The 15,033-nt window shown below is 45.1% G+C and overlaps 2 protein-coding genes across 7 annotated transcripts in view; both read right to left on the reverse strand.

Annotated features, from left to right (window-relative positions):
- The window catches only part of MCOLN2 (mucolipin TRP cation channel 2), a 57,566-nt gene extending 46,631 nt beyond the window's left edge, over nucleotides 1-10,935 (reverse strand). The window contains exon 1 of one of the 6 annotated variants that reach the window (XM_045478082.1): nucleotides 10,662-10,935. In XM_045478082.1, coding sequence (XP_045334038.1) covers nucleotides 10,662-10,738 — 77 coding nt within the window. In that variant the 5' untranslated portion in view covers nucleotides 10,739-10,935. Of the gene's footprint in view, nucleotides 1-1,699; nucleotides 1,786-2,750; nucleotides 2,938-9,995; nucleotides 10,141-10,211; nucleotides 10,337-10,661 lie in introns of those variants that run through there. The other 5 variants (XM_045478086.1, XM_045478087.1, XM_045478088.1 and 2 more) reach the window with 5 other exon arrangements.
- A 3,152-nt stretch (nucleotides 10,936-14,087) lies between these two features.
- MCOLN3 (mucolipin TRP cation channel 3) overlaps nucleotides 14,088-15,033 on the reverse strand; it is a 32,169-nt gene continuing 31,223 nt past the window's right edge. The window contains exon 13 of the mRNA XM_045478092.1: nucleotides 14,088-14,732. Within this exon, the coding sequence (XP_045334048.1) occupies nucleotides 14,598-14,732 (135 nt within the window). The 3' untranslated portion in view covers nucleotides 14,088-14,597. The remainder of the gene's footprint in view (nucleotides 14,733-15,033) is intronic.

Below are 15,033 nucleotides of genomic sequence, written 5' to 3' on the forward strand. Positions count from 1 at the left end.
TATCTCACCCTTTAAAATGTTCGTTTTACCTGTTTTATAGAATATGGTTCTACAAACAATACACAAACGTACATTCAGAGAGGGGGGATGTTCTTTTAACTGATGGGGGAAGTTGTCAAAAATATTTGGGACTACTTCTCCAGTGTTTCAGAGCTCCAACCACACCACCACCATAGATGTGGATGTTCTTGTGTTACCACTGCTGATATTACAAACTCCTTAGCTTGGGAGAAATTGGTGTTTGTTCCCCAAGATCCTGACAGACATCCCTGTTGAGGTATCTTGTTTTGATGCAGTGGCACTAGAACAGAATGGTTTTCCTAATTCACAACGATCTCTTACTAGTCACACAGGATAGGACCGCAGAAGCAGGTGAACCACTTCCCAAATCTATCCTTCCTGTACCCTTAGCACAGGGAACAGTAAGTACCACCAGGAACCTACATCTATATAGCTCTGCATTGTCTGGTCCCACCTACCTCCCCAATGTCATCTTTCCCCCGCCAAACTTAATCATCTACATAATTTTATTTTACTGTTTTAATGTTTATTTATTTTTGAGAAAGAGAGAGTGTGAGCAGGAGAAGGGCAGAGAAAGAGGGAGACCGAATCTGAAGCAGGCTCCAGGCTCTGAGCTGTCAGCACAGAGCCCAACGCGGGGCTCCAGCTCACCAAAGGTGAGATCATGATGCCAAGTTGTTTGTTAGATGCAAAGGTTTGATAGACTCAAGTTAAACATTTTTGCCTGGAATATATCATAGATGACATTGTATACTTCATACGACATCCCATCCAGAGATACAATATCAGATTGATGCACAGGGTGGGCTTTTTAAAGTATAAACTGTATCATGTCAATATTGCCTAAATCCCACTTATGGCTTCCTTTGCATTTATTCTATAATACGAAGTCGGACGCTTAACTGACTGAGCCACCCAGGCACCCCTCATCTACATAATTTTAAAGGAACTATGTAACAAACCCACCCCTGATTTCTGCTCCTCAGAGGCAAATTCTTTTATGTTTCTTTTCAGTTATTTAATATTTCTAAATAATGCTGCCCCACTATTTCTCTTTTAGATATTATCAATCTACATCCTGCCATGGAAAAGATGATTTTAGCTCTTATATCTGCCCCCCACCCACCAGCAAGCATACACCTGTCCCCTCCCCGCTCATCATCTCAATAAAATTTTAATAAAACTTTTGGATACTCAGAATTTATGAAGTGAATATGCAAATGTGTTTCACAGTTGAGCCACTAGTACACTGTGATTTTATATTCCTCCTTGTAAGAAAAAGCTTTTGGAGTTAATTGCCCCTTTTCCCCATTTGCTCAGTTTTCAACAGACCAGCTGGGATTCCATCATCAAACTCTGACTGAATCTGCCAGCTCCCTTCAAGATAATCAAACAAGTTGGGCAACTCGTCAAATTCTTTCTTCTCCCAGTTCTTTCTTCTCATCGTTCCTGGAGCCTCATCCTCCTGCTCCAACCTACAATGGTTGCTTCCTAATTCCTGTTCAGGGCCATCAACTTGGAAATTCCCCGCACCTCCTTCCCAAATTGGAATCCACATTTCCTGGAATTCCTTTGCTCCCTCATTTTTATGGAGAGTATCCATCAGTCCCATCCTGTGAAAGGAAGCCCAGAAGGTAAATTTTGATACCTCCTTTGACAGACACTGCTAATTGCCTACCTGGTATCCAGTCTTCCCTTTTTCCTGAGTTTGTTGAGGGTTGGGAATGTGTTAAGACCCAAGAACAGACTACTTCAATATTAGAGCTAGAGAAGAACTTAGGGCCACTGTTTGCAAACTCAGCTACACACTGAGTCACCTGGGGCACCCGAAGAACACTGAAGCCCAGCCTCCATCCACAGAGATTCTGGCCTAATTGGCGTGGGTGCGGCCCAGGCACTGGGGCTTTTAAAAAGCTCCCCAGGTTATTCAAATGTGCACCCAGTTTGAAATCCTCTACCTTGCAGATGATCTGGTCCCATCTCCTTATTTTACGAATGAGGCAATTAAGGTGCCCTCAGGTTGCAACCTGCCCCCAAAAGAATCCAATTTACTGACTCCCCTGTCCAGTGTTCCTTCTTGATCCCTGAATTAAATATTTCTTAAGGAGTAATCGCCTGGGTGGCTCAGTCGGTTGAGCATCTGACTTCAGCTCAGGTCATGATCTCATGGTTCATGGGTTCGAGCCCCACATCTGGCTCTGTGCTGGCAGTGAGGAGCCCACTTCGGATCCTCTATCTCCCTCTCTCTCTCTGCCCCTCCCTCCCCACAACAAATAAATGAAACACGTTTAAATAAAAGGAGTAACGGCCTGGAAGAGAGGAATGAAGGGGGAAAAAATGTCATGTTCAAATAAACTAGTATTTCAAATACAATTTCTCTTATTTAGAAATGTGTGATAATTTGGCCGACAACAGAATCCTAGTCCATAAATTCGGGAGACTTCTAAATGGTCATGTTATTAAAATGAGAAGGAAAAAACAAGTAAAGCTATCTGATGGGATGAATCCAACATTTCTTTTCCTCAGGGTCTTCAGACTCTTTAGAGCAAACCCTTAGTTTCCATTTGTTCTACCCCAGTGAACCCTCTCCAGCTGCAGGTGCCAATGGTCACTTCTCAGGCTGCAGCTTAGTGGCTGGGCCGCCTTTGATTCCGCTGACCAGTACAACCCTGGGGCAACCTCTTCCCTCTGCTTCTAGGACATCCCACTCCCCTGGTTCTTCCGCCTACCTCACTGGGCATCTCTCAGCCTCCTTTGCTGGCTCCTCTTCCATCGGACTTCGGGTGCCAGAGAGCCTCAGGACACAGTCCAGGGCGTTTCTATCCTCTGTCCTCCTTTCTCGAGACCCAGTCCTGTGGCTTTAAATACTACCCACATGATGTGGACTTTCACATCTGCAACTCCAGCAAATCTCTCTCTTGAACAGACTCCCTTATCCAACCTCTTCCTTGAAACTCCACCCACACGTCTAATAGATTTCTCACACCAACCCCCACCCCCTTCTCCACCCATCTGCTCAGCACAGTGATTACACACATTTATCCAGATGTTTCAGCTGTAACCACTCCCCCTATCAGTGATTTTCCACCTTGGCTGCACACTAGAAGCATTTGGGGACAATTATTTATTTATTTAAAAAATTGTAATGTTTGTTTATTACTGAGAGAAAGAGACAGAGCATGAACAGGGGAGGGGCAGAAAAAGAGAGGGAGACAGAATCCGAGGCAGGGTCCAGGCTCCGAGTTGTCAGCACAGAGCCTGACACGGGGCTCGAACCCATGAACCGTGAGATCATGACCTGAGCCAAAGTCCAACGCTTAACTGACTGAGCAGCCCAGGCACCCCCATTTGGGGATTTTTAAAAGGTTTCAGCGCCTTGCTTCCAGCCCCTAGATATTCAGATCTAACTGGTGCCCAGTTATGAGCTAAGTATCAAGATTTGTGATAAGCTTTCCAGGTAATTCTAATGTGTAGTAAAGTATAGGAACTTTGCTCCAGAGCCATAATTTGACTTCTCCTTTTCCTCAATCCACACATCCAATTGATCAAGTGTTCCTTCAAAGCATATCATGGGTTGGTCCCACCTCTCTCTATCCACTGCAGCCTTCCTGGTCCAAGTTCTGTCATCTCTCTGACAACAACAACAGCCTCTCACTTTTCCACATGGTAGCCAGAGGTGATGGTTTTTTTTAATTTATTTTTATTTTTTATTTTTATTTAATTTTTGTATTTTAGAGAAAGAGAATGAGAACAGGGGAGGGGCAAAGGGAGAAAGAGAATCTCAAGCAGGCTCCATGCTCAGCACAGAGCCGGATGTGGGGCTCCATCCCGTGACTCTGGGGTCATGACCTGAGCTGAAATCAAGAGTTCCACGCTCAGCTGACGGAGCCACCCAGGCACCCCTGGGGGGTAACGTTAAAAGCACAAGTCAGATATCATTGCCCTGCTTAAAACTCCATAGTGGCTTCCCCCTGCTCTCAAACTAAAATCCAACCCTCCTATCATTGCCTAAAAGTCCCCTGCCCCCTCCTTCCCATACCCACTCTCCCCCACATCCTCTTTCCTGGCTCTGAAACAGTCCCTGATCTGGCCATTTGCATCTGCTGTTTCACCTGTCTTACTGATGCCCCCAACTCTCTGTACGTCTGGCTCCTTCTCACCCTTCCCTACTGCCTGTCTCAGCACTTAACTTCCTTTATGATTGAGATCACATTCTTTATTGGTCTTCTCTACAAGAGAACTTCTTGAAGGCCAGGTCTTGGTCATCGCTACATCCCCCAGCATACGGCAGAGCACCTAACACACAACAGGTGTTCGATGACTAATTTTTAGGAAAAAGAAATGGGTCAATGAATGAGACAACAACCTTGACTATATGAACGTTGTGTTGGCCAGTACCTGTTAGGATGAAATGATAATAATGACAACAGCAACAAACATAATAAAAACAATATAACAACAATGATATAGAGCCTAAAACACTGATAGGAAATTTTGAATTAAAATTATACTGAAAAGGCTTGCTCAGCCAAGACACGTGAGAGTGTTTTAGGTAATTTAGTTGCCTGGTTTGCTGAGAGAAACCCTATTTTGTTTCAGTTAATATTCCCGAAGTCTTTCCAAAGAATCAACTTTTCAGTGAATTGTTAATCATGAAAACTCGGAATCCACTGGGGAGAGAGAAAATGAGAATCCTCCTGGAATCCAAGTGCAAAAGTAAAACTTAGACACATTTAAAAAATAAAATCGGTCGAAGCCTAAGAGAGAATTTTTTAAAAGATGATTTGACATACTTTTCTAAGGATGACACAAGCCAATGTCAGAAGCCAATGAAAAAGACTGACAGATCTTAACACAAACATTTAAGATTTTGAAACGTTAAAAGACAGAACGGGGGAAAAGTCTGAAATCTATTGAAACAGCCAGAAGTTTATGACCTATTATCTGTAGACAGCTCCAAGTTATGAGAAGAAAAAAAGACAACCTAGTGTAATAACAGGCCAAGGATCTGAACAGGACAGTGAAAATTGAACAACAATGAAAATGTACTAACAGCCAGACTGGTGAAAATCTATCTTAAGTTTCATTTACCAAAACTGAGAACAAGACTGTATTGATAGAAATGTACATTTTCGAAGGGCACTCAGGCTCGGTATCCAGAAGAGTATCTGTGATCTAGGAATCAAACCTCTGTGGATTTGCACAACAAATGCTGAAAACTGAGTGAACTTCAAAATGTGTTTTCAAAGGGGGTATGAGTTTTTTAGAACAAATGCCGGTCAAAAAGATGACTACAAAAATGTTCACTGTAACCCTACTGGCAACATTGTATTGACCTAAAGATGTCTGTGCATATTGTTAATTCTTTTAAGTTACGAAATAAATATATTGAGACTCCATTTTTCTTTAAAATTTTTTTTTTTTCAACATTTATTTTTGGGACAGAGAGAGACAGAGCATGAACGGGGGAGGGGCAGAGAGAGAGGGAGACACAGAATCCGAAACAGGCTCCAGGCTCTGAGCCATCAGCCCAGAGCCTGATGCCGGGCTCGAACTCACAGACCGCGAGATCGTGACCTGGCTGAAGTCGGACGCTTAACCGACTGCGCCACCCAGGCGCCCCGAGACTCCATTTTTCAAGTCTAGAAGTGCATAAACCAGAAAGGAAAAAAAAAAAATCTTGGCACTCTTTTGCAGTAGTGTCACATATAATCTCAAATTTCTTCTTTAAGTCCTCCATATTTTCTTGATTTTTGGTGATTAACATATGGATTCTTGAGTTATCATGAGTTAAAACAAGTTATGTAAAAAAGGAATCTAATAATACATGCCAGGTAATCCAGTATTTCTCTGCCTGATGTTTGTGTGGGAGATAGAAAGTGGGGAAGTCAGGCAGAGACTAAATTTCACTGTGTTTACAGCAATGACCATGCTGGCCCAGGGAGTGAATGTCACAGGGCAACCTGGCAGATGGAAGGCTTCAGAAAAATCCCAACAATATACATCCATTTTTTTTTCTTCCACTCCAATTCCTATAATGAACTGATTTTCTCATGATTTGTGCTGAGAGAGGGAGGCAGAGGAATGGATCCAGATAGCTGATGCTGTGGGACTTCCACTAAAAGGAAGTCAAGGAGGAAAGAAAAAGAAAAAGAAAAAGAAAAGAAAGAAAAAGAAAAAGAAAAAGAAAAGAAAGAGTAAGAAAGAAAGAAATGGAGAGAAAGAAAGGAGGGAGGAAAGAAAGGAGGGAGGAAAGGAAGGAAGGGAAAAAGAGAGAAACTCTGGTTACCGTGTAAGCATAGCTCTCAGGACATAAATGACATGGTCATTCTAATCCTGAGAAGCACTGGAGAAGAAAAACTGTAGGGCTTTTCATTTCCCACTGGAGCCACTCATAAAAAATGTGCATGCTACAACTTTCAGGAATTTCCCTAAAGACGACTGACCATGCCACCCAGTTCCTATAAAATCCCCTCTCATCACCACTTTGCTGCCTCTGGCCAGCAAGAAAGCAGAAGTAGGGCTGCACATTTTTAAAGTGCTGGTTCTGAACAAGTCACGCCCCCTTTGAAAATCCTGACCAATCCGCTCTCTAGGTCAGAGATAAGTAAAGCAAAACTCCATTTCTTAGCAATACAGGCTTCCAAAAGCACTTACAGCTGGAGAAGATGAGAGGAATCACGGCAGCCTTCACATTTGGCTTTCTCTAACATTTCAACAAAATCCCCATTTAACGGGGTCATGCTAATGACTCTCCCAAAGGAAAAGGAAAATTAAAAGCCATAAAGCCATAAGTAACCACTTTCTCCTCAAACCACTGAATGAGTTTACCTTATTCTTAGACAAGCCCACCTCAGTGTCAGCTGGGGAATCTCTAGGTTCACCCTATCTGTGACAATTCCCTCTAGCTGCTCTAGGTGATATAATTTTTTAAAGCCCACCATTTAAATTATGGGTCTTCTGGAATTATAGCAAGGACAATTTTTCAGAACCTTTGGCTTCACTAGTCACCAATTATTGCCTGACAGATGTATTCAAGGAGAGATAACAGAAGACAACCTTCAAAGGAGAAGGAAGGAAACCATCCCCCTATTGAGGGGACAGGAATATTGGCAACCTCCCTCCCCCGCCTCCAAAGCTGTCTTGTCACACCAGGGAAAAAGAGGCAGGGGCCTAAGGTCAAACAGAGTAGAAAGCTCAGCTAGAGGTCATCTAAGGAAAATGGGACCCCCCCACCCCCCCCCACCCCCCCCGTGCAACACCCTGCCATGATTGCCAAAGCAAACAAGTAAACAAACCAAAACCTGGCTTTAAACATTTGATCCTGAAAAGAATATTACAGTTTGAGTAAAAAAGAATGAAGTCTGGAAATAAAATTTTTCTCTATGAAGCCCATAATCATGATGTAAGAGCTCACTGAAGGGTGATCTCATTCTTCAGAACTCACATGTGGAACCTAGACTCCTGGCTGTGGCTAAGAACAGCCCAGCCTCGGCTAGAGAGATCCCACTTTTATCTTTCATGGCCAAAAGGGTTTTATTTGGCTGCTAATTTTACTTTGAAAACTGTAGCCACAAGAAGTCACCTGTTTTTCTACTAAGTTTTAAGAACTGTCTTGGGGCGCCTGGGTGGCGCAGTCGGTTAAGCGTCCGACTTCAGCCCGGGTCACGATCTCGCGGTCCGGGAGTTCGAGCCCCGCGTCGGGCTCTGGGCTGATGGCTCAGAGCCTGGAGCCTGTTTCTGATTCTGTGTCTCCCTCTCTCTCTGCCCCTCCCCCGTTCATGCTCTATCTCTCTCTCTGTCCCAAAAATAAATAAACGTTGAAAAAAAAATTAAAAAAAAAAAAAAAAAGAACTGTCTTATCCTGGGTTTCACTTCACATCAGTGAAGAGACCGAGCCTGAAGAGATTAGCTTGTGAACATGATCACTCCTGACTTTGAGTTCTCTATTCTCTGCCATTCTGTTCAAAATTTGTCTCCATTACTCTTCCTCCTTGCTTCATTATGAGTTTTTATATTTATTACTCTGTTATTAAAAACAACACTTTTTAAATTTTTGTAATGTTTATTTTTGAGAGAGAGAGAGAGAGAGAGAAACAGAGCATGAATGGGGGAGGGGCAGAGAGAGAGGGAGACACAGAATCCGAAGCAGGCTCCAAGTTCTGAGCTGTCAGCCCAGAGCCCGATGTGGGACTTGAACTCACGAACCGTGAGATCATGACCTGAGCCGAAGTTGGATGCTCAACCAAGTGAGCCACCCAGGCACTCCAGAAACAACACTTTGAATATGCTCTTCCTTGGGAGAAAAGAACATGGCCTCCTAAAACACTGGAGGATTTACCGATTTTTAAGTGTAGGAGATTAAATCAAATTGGCACCATTATGTTGACCCCTGCATGGCAACGCTCAGGAGAAGAGTGGGAAATGTGTCTGTTTTTTTTTTTTTTCTTTTAATATTAAATACAATCTATTGTCAAACTGGTTTCCATACAACACCCAGCGGTCATCCCAACAGGTGCCCTCCTCAATGTCTGTTTTTAAAGCTTCCAGGCCACAGCCCTGGTTTAAGGAAGGTTTGCTAAAGGAGAAGGGCAAGTTTCTGGTAGTGGGAGCTTATTTGACGCAATGTGAAGTATGAAGAGAAAGATGAGCTAAAATCTTGAGACTGTTGACTCAAACGGAAGAAGCTACTGGATTCCCCCCAGCTTGGGCTGTCTGGTTAGCACATCACAGAGGTGGTGAACATCTCTCAAGTGTGAAGCCCACGCCCCACCTCTGCAGAGAACAATGCAGCCGGTCCCTTGAACATCAAACATCCAAATTCATATCTTGACAGCTAGACCACCTTTCCCATGCCCTCTCTCGATGACCCCTTCTTCCATTCTCAGTTTACAATGACACAAGCCTCTGTTTCCCACTGGTCCTGCACAACCAGGATATACAGATTTCAAATGTAAATCCCTTCGAAAGCTATTTGTGTGCACGGCCAAGTGTGTGCCCTGTAGTGTAAGAATGGGAGCCTCTGGAGATACTCCTGGATATGATACAAATGGTTAAGCTGTGAAGGAAACGTGCTAAGAAAAATACCGGACTAAAGACTTAAAACAAACGACAACAACACAGATTATATACATCACACCCACCGTAAGCACAAGCCTGTGTATCAGTCCACGCAGAAGACAGTAAGGAAACCCGGAGTTCGTGTGCTCCCCACCTTTTAGGACAGGGCTTTTAGAGCTAAGGCAGTGGAAGAAATGTATCACTTCTGCCCATCTGCCCCATTAAAAATCGACATTTAAGAGAGATGGTCATTTTGGTGTAACATTTGCACGTATCCAGTCGTCAAAGTTGTACCACAGTTATGTCTTCTAATTCAAACCTAGCCTTTCAAAGGTCTTAAAAAACATTTTATACACACACACACACACCACGATTGCTTGGAATTGAAGTCATCTGGACAGCCACCAGAGATCAAGTAAATTCTCTTAAAGTCTGGCTTTCCTTGCTAGCATAAGTCCGCTTGTAATACTGAGAACGCCATGCAAGAAACGCAGGAGAGTCTCTCCACTATTTCGAGAAAATGTAAAGGCCCACCACTGGATTTGTTTTGTGAGCAGAGGGGGAGCCAAGGCCTGCTGGTACTCACCCCCCGGGCTCGGGCTCAGCCACGCAGCTGGGTGGTGGCGGCTTTGACCACGCAGGCGGGGCCCCTAGGCAGCGCCATCCGGCTGAACTGTGGGCCTTTTCATAAAGGTAGAGGAATCGGGGTTAACCACACTGTAACCCTCCCACCTGAGGAAAAGGCCTGTTTGTTCCGGAAGGCACAGCCCAGCCTTATTTAACTAACTGCAAGCAGCTAATATAAGCACGCCCAAGGCAGCAAGAAAGCTCTAGTCTAGAACAGCAAAGCCATCCATTTGAAGAGAGTTCCTCCAGAATCCGACATCCTGAAGGATACCGCTCAGGCGCCTCACCTGACGGTTAGCCTGAAAACACCTGATCCTCTCTCCCGCGTCCCGGCCTGGGGAAACCTGTAAGGCTGCCGGGCCACGTCTCCGCCTTCAAAACTTTCCACGTCTTTGGGGATTCCGAGCAGGAAAACCCGTTCAGTGCATACGCCTCTCAGCCCTCCCGGGCACGCACGCCTTCCCTAAAGTTGGAGCCCTGCTAGGCGGGCTCCCTTCTCTTACCCTTCCTGCAGCCCCCCGGGGCCCGCAGACCCGGGCCCGGGGGTGGGGACGTCGGGGCGCTGCTCCGGCCGCGCGTCGGCGGGACCGCAAGGCTGAAGTGCGAGCCGGAGCCCAGCGGCGCGTGGCCAGGCGTTCCCGCCCCGCCCCCGAGTCACCACCTCCGCCGCGTTGCTTCCCTCCGGGCAGCGCGAGCTGGGATCTGGGCCCCGGGGTACTTTTTTTCCACGTGTAAACCGAGGGGCCTCTCCCAGCCCCGGGGGGCTGGAGGCAGCTTAGCGGAGCCCGGCGGGGGCGGTGGGAGAAGCAGCGGAGTAGGGACGCCCGAAGACCCCAGGAGGAAAGCAGTCCGGGGAGGGCCGGCGGTGGGGCCCCCGGGGAGGGCCCGCGGGAGGCAGGGGGCCCCCAGGACGCTCCAAGCGGGCGGGAGCCGAGAGCCGCAGGGGTACTGACCTGTGGCGGGGCCCCCAGGACAGGCCTGAGGCTCCGTTCCACGCCGGCAGGTCCAGAGCCTCCACGCCGGAAGGCATGGTGCTGCCCCTGTGCGGCAGGAGGAGGAGACCGAGGGTGGGACGGCTGCACCTGCCTCGGTCCCGGGGTGCCGACCCCAAGCTCCCGCGCTGGAGTCTCGGGTGTGCCGGGCGCTGCGGCCAGCCCGCTGCGCGTCCGGGGTGTCTGCCGGGAGGTCCGGCTAGGGAGAAGCGCCTTCTAAAGGGAACCCGACTGTGGAGCGCTGGTGCCGCCCGCGCGCCCTCCACACTGCCCCCAGGCGGCGGGGCCGCGCACTCCCTGCTCCCCGCGACCCCAGCCTTTTTTCGCTCCCTCTTGTTTTCTGCACCCATTCTGCGCATTTCTGCAGTCATTTCTATTTTGATGCGTTCAGGACACACTCAGTGCCAAGCCGAGTGCTGGGTACTGTGGACACCAGCATAAGAAAGACATGGTCCTTTCCTCTGGGACCTTACATGAACTGGCAAGCTCATTCGGTTAAGTTCATTCATTGGAACGTGTTTGTATTCTGAAGTGTACGATCACAAAACTCTGTGACAAGAGTCATGTTTCAGAGATGTTAAAACTACCGACGCGCAAGAGAAAGAAAAACGAATCGCCTTTCGCTCGCGTGGGGGAGCTTGAGCGAACCCCCTGCTCGGGGAGTACGTGTCCCTGTGACCCCGGGAGGGACAGAGGGGCGGCACAGACTTGCAGGACCCGAGCGTCGGGACTCTGTAAGCCTGCGCTCGCAGCGGCCTCTGCTCTTCCCTCCCAGAGTACGAAAGGTAGGGGAACCGGCCTGGGAAACCAGGCATGAATCTTAGAAGGTGGGGGTCTCCGGCATTTGTCCAAATGTCATGTTTCTGCTTTGGGTGATATTGACTTGGCAGTTTGGACCCGGCCAACAGCCTGTTTTCCGGGGAGCCCTCTTCCTTCTTTTCACGTGATAGCAGCAGCAGAGAAAGTCCGACTTCCAGGAGATTTGGATCAGTGAGTGTGTAAAGGTTTCTGGGTTTAGCGAAGGCAAAGAATATTCTGCCAAGTAATTATTTTAACGTGCGTCTTCAGGTAGATGTAATTGGACAGAATGATGCGAACAAATATACATAATTGACCCTCTTCTGCAAGTCACTTTTCAGGCAAAAATGACTTAGAGTCCCTTTAATCGAGGTGCCCACTGAGTGCAGACAGGCTTGGAAGATCCCGTTTACCCAGTTAGTACAGTGCCCGCAGGTGGGTGCAAGGGTGGTGTGGTTAGGTTCCTTTTTATAAGAAAACGAGAGGAAATGGAACTCTGTGTTCTTGTGGGGAGGATGTGGACCCCCTTGAAAAAGGCAGACGGTGACTTGATTGCAGAGTGTTGGAGGAAGTATATGGAAAGTAGGAAATATCATGTGTGTGTATGTATGTACACACACAATTTTCATAGTAAAGAATTTTCAAGCCTTTAATTCAAAGAAAAGCTTGCCATGAAGGAACAGCCCTATTAACTTCAAAATTCTAGCACTCCACCAGGGACAACAATCCCTTTAGAAGTGGACTGTAAACTGGAATAACTTTTTTTGTATCAGCAAACTACCTTAAATACTGAAGTTTTAGAAAACTCTAGAAATTTTAGAACTTCAGTAGAAGTTTTAGAAAACTTCAGTATTTCTACTGAATAACTTATCAGTGGGTAGTTAAAAAGAAAATTCATTGTTAACAGTGTGTTTATTAAGAACATTGACCATGTGCAAGGCTCTGTGCTTCAAGGGGCCAGGAGTAACCCTGTGTGCCCACTAGGTTCGAAGGTTGATTTCCATGTTATCTCACTGAACACTCAGCACTCTGTGTACTGTCATCTGCTTTTGAAATGAGGAAATGGGTTCAGAGAGGTTTAAGTTGCTGCCCTGAGGTCACCCACACAATTTGTAGTAGATCCAAGATTTCTATTCAGATCTTTGAGTTTCCAAAATCTTTATTCTCACTACACTGCTACACTGAGAGAGATCTAATTCACAGTCAGTGCCCTTGAATCACTTTCCTGATCTGGAGGTTTCCCTCGTTTCATAAAGCGGAAAAGACATACATGCACATAATAGCTATAATTGGTGATGCACATATTACTGACAGGTCTAAAAGCATTATTATTATTTTTTTATAAAGGCATTATTTAAAAAAACAAACGGTAAATAAATTCTTATCAAATACTGTAGGGGAAGAAATAGTTGCAATAGGGCACTCCAAGTAGCTCAAATTTTAATGTGCAAGTGAAACACCAGGGGATCCAGAGACTTAGATTTTCCATTTCTTAAAAGCCATAAATACTGCAAGAATAGCTTATACTTATTATAAAACCTCACATTTCAACGCCTGCAGTCATTATTATGATCCTCATTATATTAAATAATAAGACTTCAGTGTCTCAAGGCTATCTTCATTTAGCTCTTAAAATTAAAAATTAACAAATCAGTTTTCTTTACCAAAAAAAGTTTGCTTTGAGAAAACCTTTATTGCACATCATTAAGTTCATTTCTATTTGAATGAATAGCACACAAAACAAAGATACATGTTGTAAAAATCCCTAAAATTCCAATCAGCAGTATCCAAGGAATGTAGACTTTGTTCTTTGTCTTTTAAGGCATACCTTTTCTATTTATTTTTAAGTTATGACCATAATTGTTTTTTTAAGGTTTTTTTTTAAAGTACTTTAATGTTTGTTTATTTTTGAGAGAGAGCACATGCACGAGCTAGTGGGGGAGGGGCAGAGAATGACTGACTGAGGATCCTTGAAGAGGGCATTGCACTGACTGAAGAGAGCCTGAGGCAGGGCTTGAACTCACAAACTGTGAGATCATGACCTGAGTCAAAATCCAGAGTCAGGGGCGCCTGGGTGGCGCAGTCGGTTGGGCGTCCGACTTCAGCCAGGTCACGATCTCGCGGTCCGTGAGTTCGAGCCCCGCGTCGGGCTCTGGGCTGATGGCTCAGAGCCTGGAGACTGTTTCTGATTCTGTGTCTCCCTCTCTCTCTGCCCCTCCCCCGTTCATGCTCTGTCTCTCTCTGTCCCAAAAATAAATAAACGTTGGAAAAAAAAAAAAAATCCAGAGTCAGACGCTTAACCCACTGAGCCACCCAGGTGCCCCAAGAGAAGAATTTAAAATGCGATGATTAGGGATGCCTGGGTGGCTCAGTTGGTTGAGCTACCGACTCTTGATTTTGGTTCAGGTCAGAATCTCAAGGATTGAGCACCACATCAAGCCCCATGTATAATCCCACGTCAAACCCCAAGTTGAGCCCCATGCTGAGCATGGAGCCTGCTTAAGATTCTTGCTTTCTCTGTCTCTGCCCTTCTCCCCCCGTGCTCCCTTGCTCACTCTCTCTTTCCAATAAAAAATAAAATTAAAATAATAAAATAAAATAAAATAAAATAAAATAAAATAAAATAAAATAAAATAAAATAAATTACTGATATATACCAACCACTTCCCCTCTCTCTCAGGGATGAACCCCGGAGAGTGGTCAAGACCAGAGTTAGTGAGTTTTATGAAGTCAGACTAGGCATTGTTCTCCACTGATGACACAATCAATCCAGTAAAAATAGCTGGAAGCAAGAGTGTAAGAGCTGAAGAGGGGGATAGAGAACATATTCTAAAGCTTATGGCAAAATAAACAAGAAATAACAACAACCCAGTGGCTTCTCTCATCCAAGTTAATTTAAAAAAATAAACCCAATATAAAGCTGCAAAAGACATTAAATATTGCTTTTAAAAATATAAATAGTTCTTGATAAATTATAGCTATTGGTTTGCTCAAAGTAATGGTCTTCAAATATACTGTACCTGATCTTAAAATATCCATACAGTTTCCCAACTCAGCTCTATATTATATATCCCTCTAGAGCACAGATTAGCCTGATAGCTACTTTTTACAACAGCAGAATATAGAACCTGGAGGGTCGTCTTCTAATCTGTATTTTCCAGAATTGGGTAGATCTTTGCATTCTGCTATAAATGTACGAAGTTCAGTCTCTGGGAAGCCATCTTGTTGGTAATGCTACATAGAAGCATTAAAAAAAAAAAGTTCTCATTAATAAGTCCCTTGAAAACAGCTTTATTCCACATTCAAAATGGGTCATTTGTCAAGGGAGGGAATCTTTCTAAAGGGATAATTCAGTCACTTTCAAGTATTTTCAGGGAGATGTAGCCTCTAGAGACATTCTTAGGTTTAGCTAAGGAAAAGTCAGTCTAGAATTCTGCAGTGTCCTCCTGGGATCTCTTTTATGGGTCTGGCTCAATCCAAAATGAGCATGCTGAATCTGAGTCTGAGCCATCCTTCCAGGAAGAATCCATTCTAT

The sequence above is a fragment of the Leopardus geoffroyi genome, chromosome C1, assembly GCF_018350155.1.
Source record: "Leopardus geoffroyi isolate Oge1 chromosome C1, O.geoffroyi_Oge1_pat1.0, whole genome shotgun sequence".
Classification (NCBI taxonomy): domain Eukaryota; kingdom Metazoa; phylum Chordata; class Mammalia; order Carnivora; family Felidae; genus Leopardus; species Leopardus geoffroyi.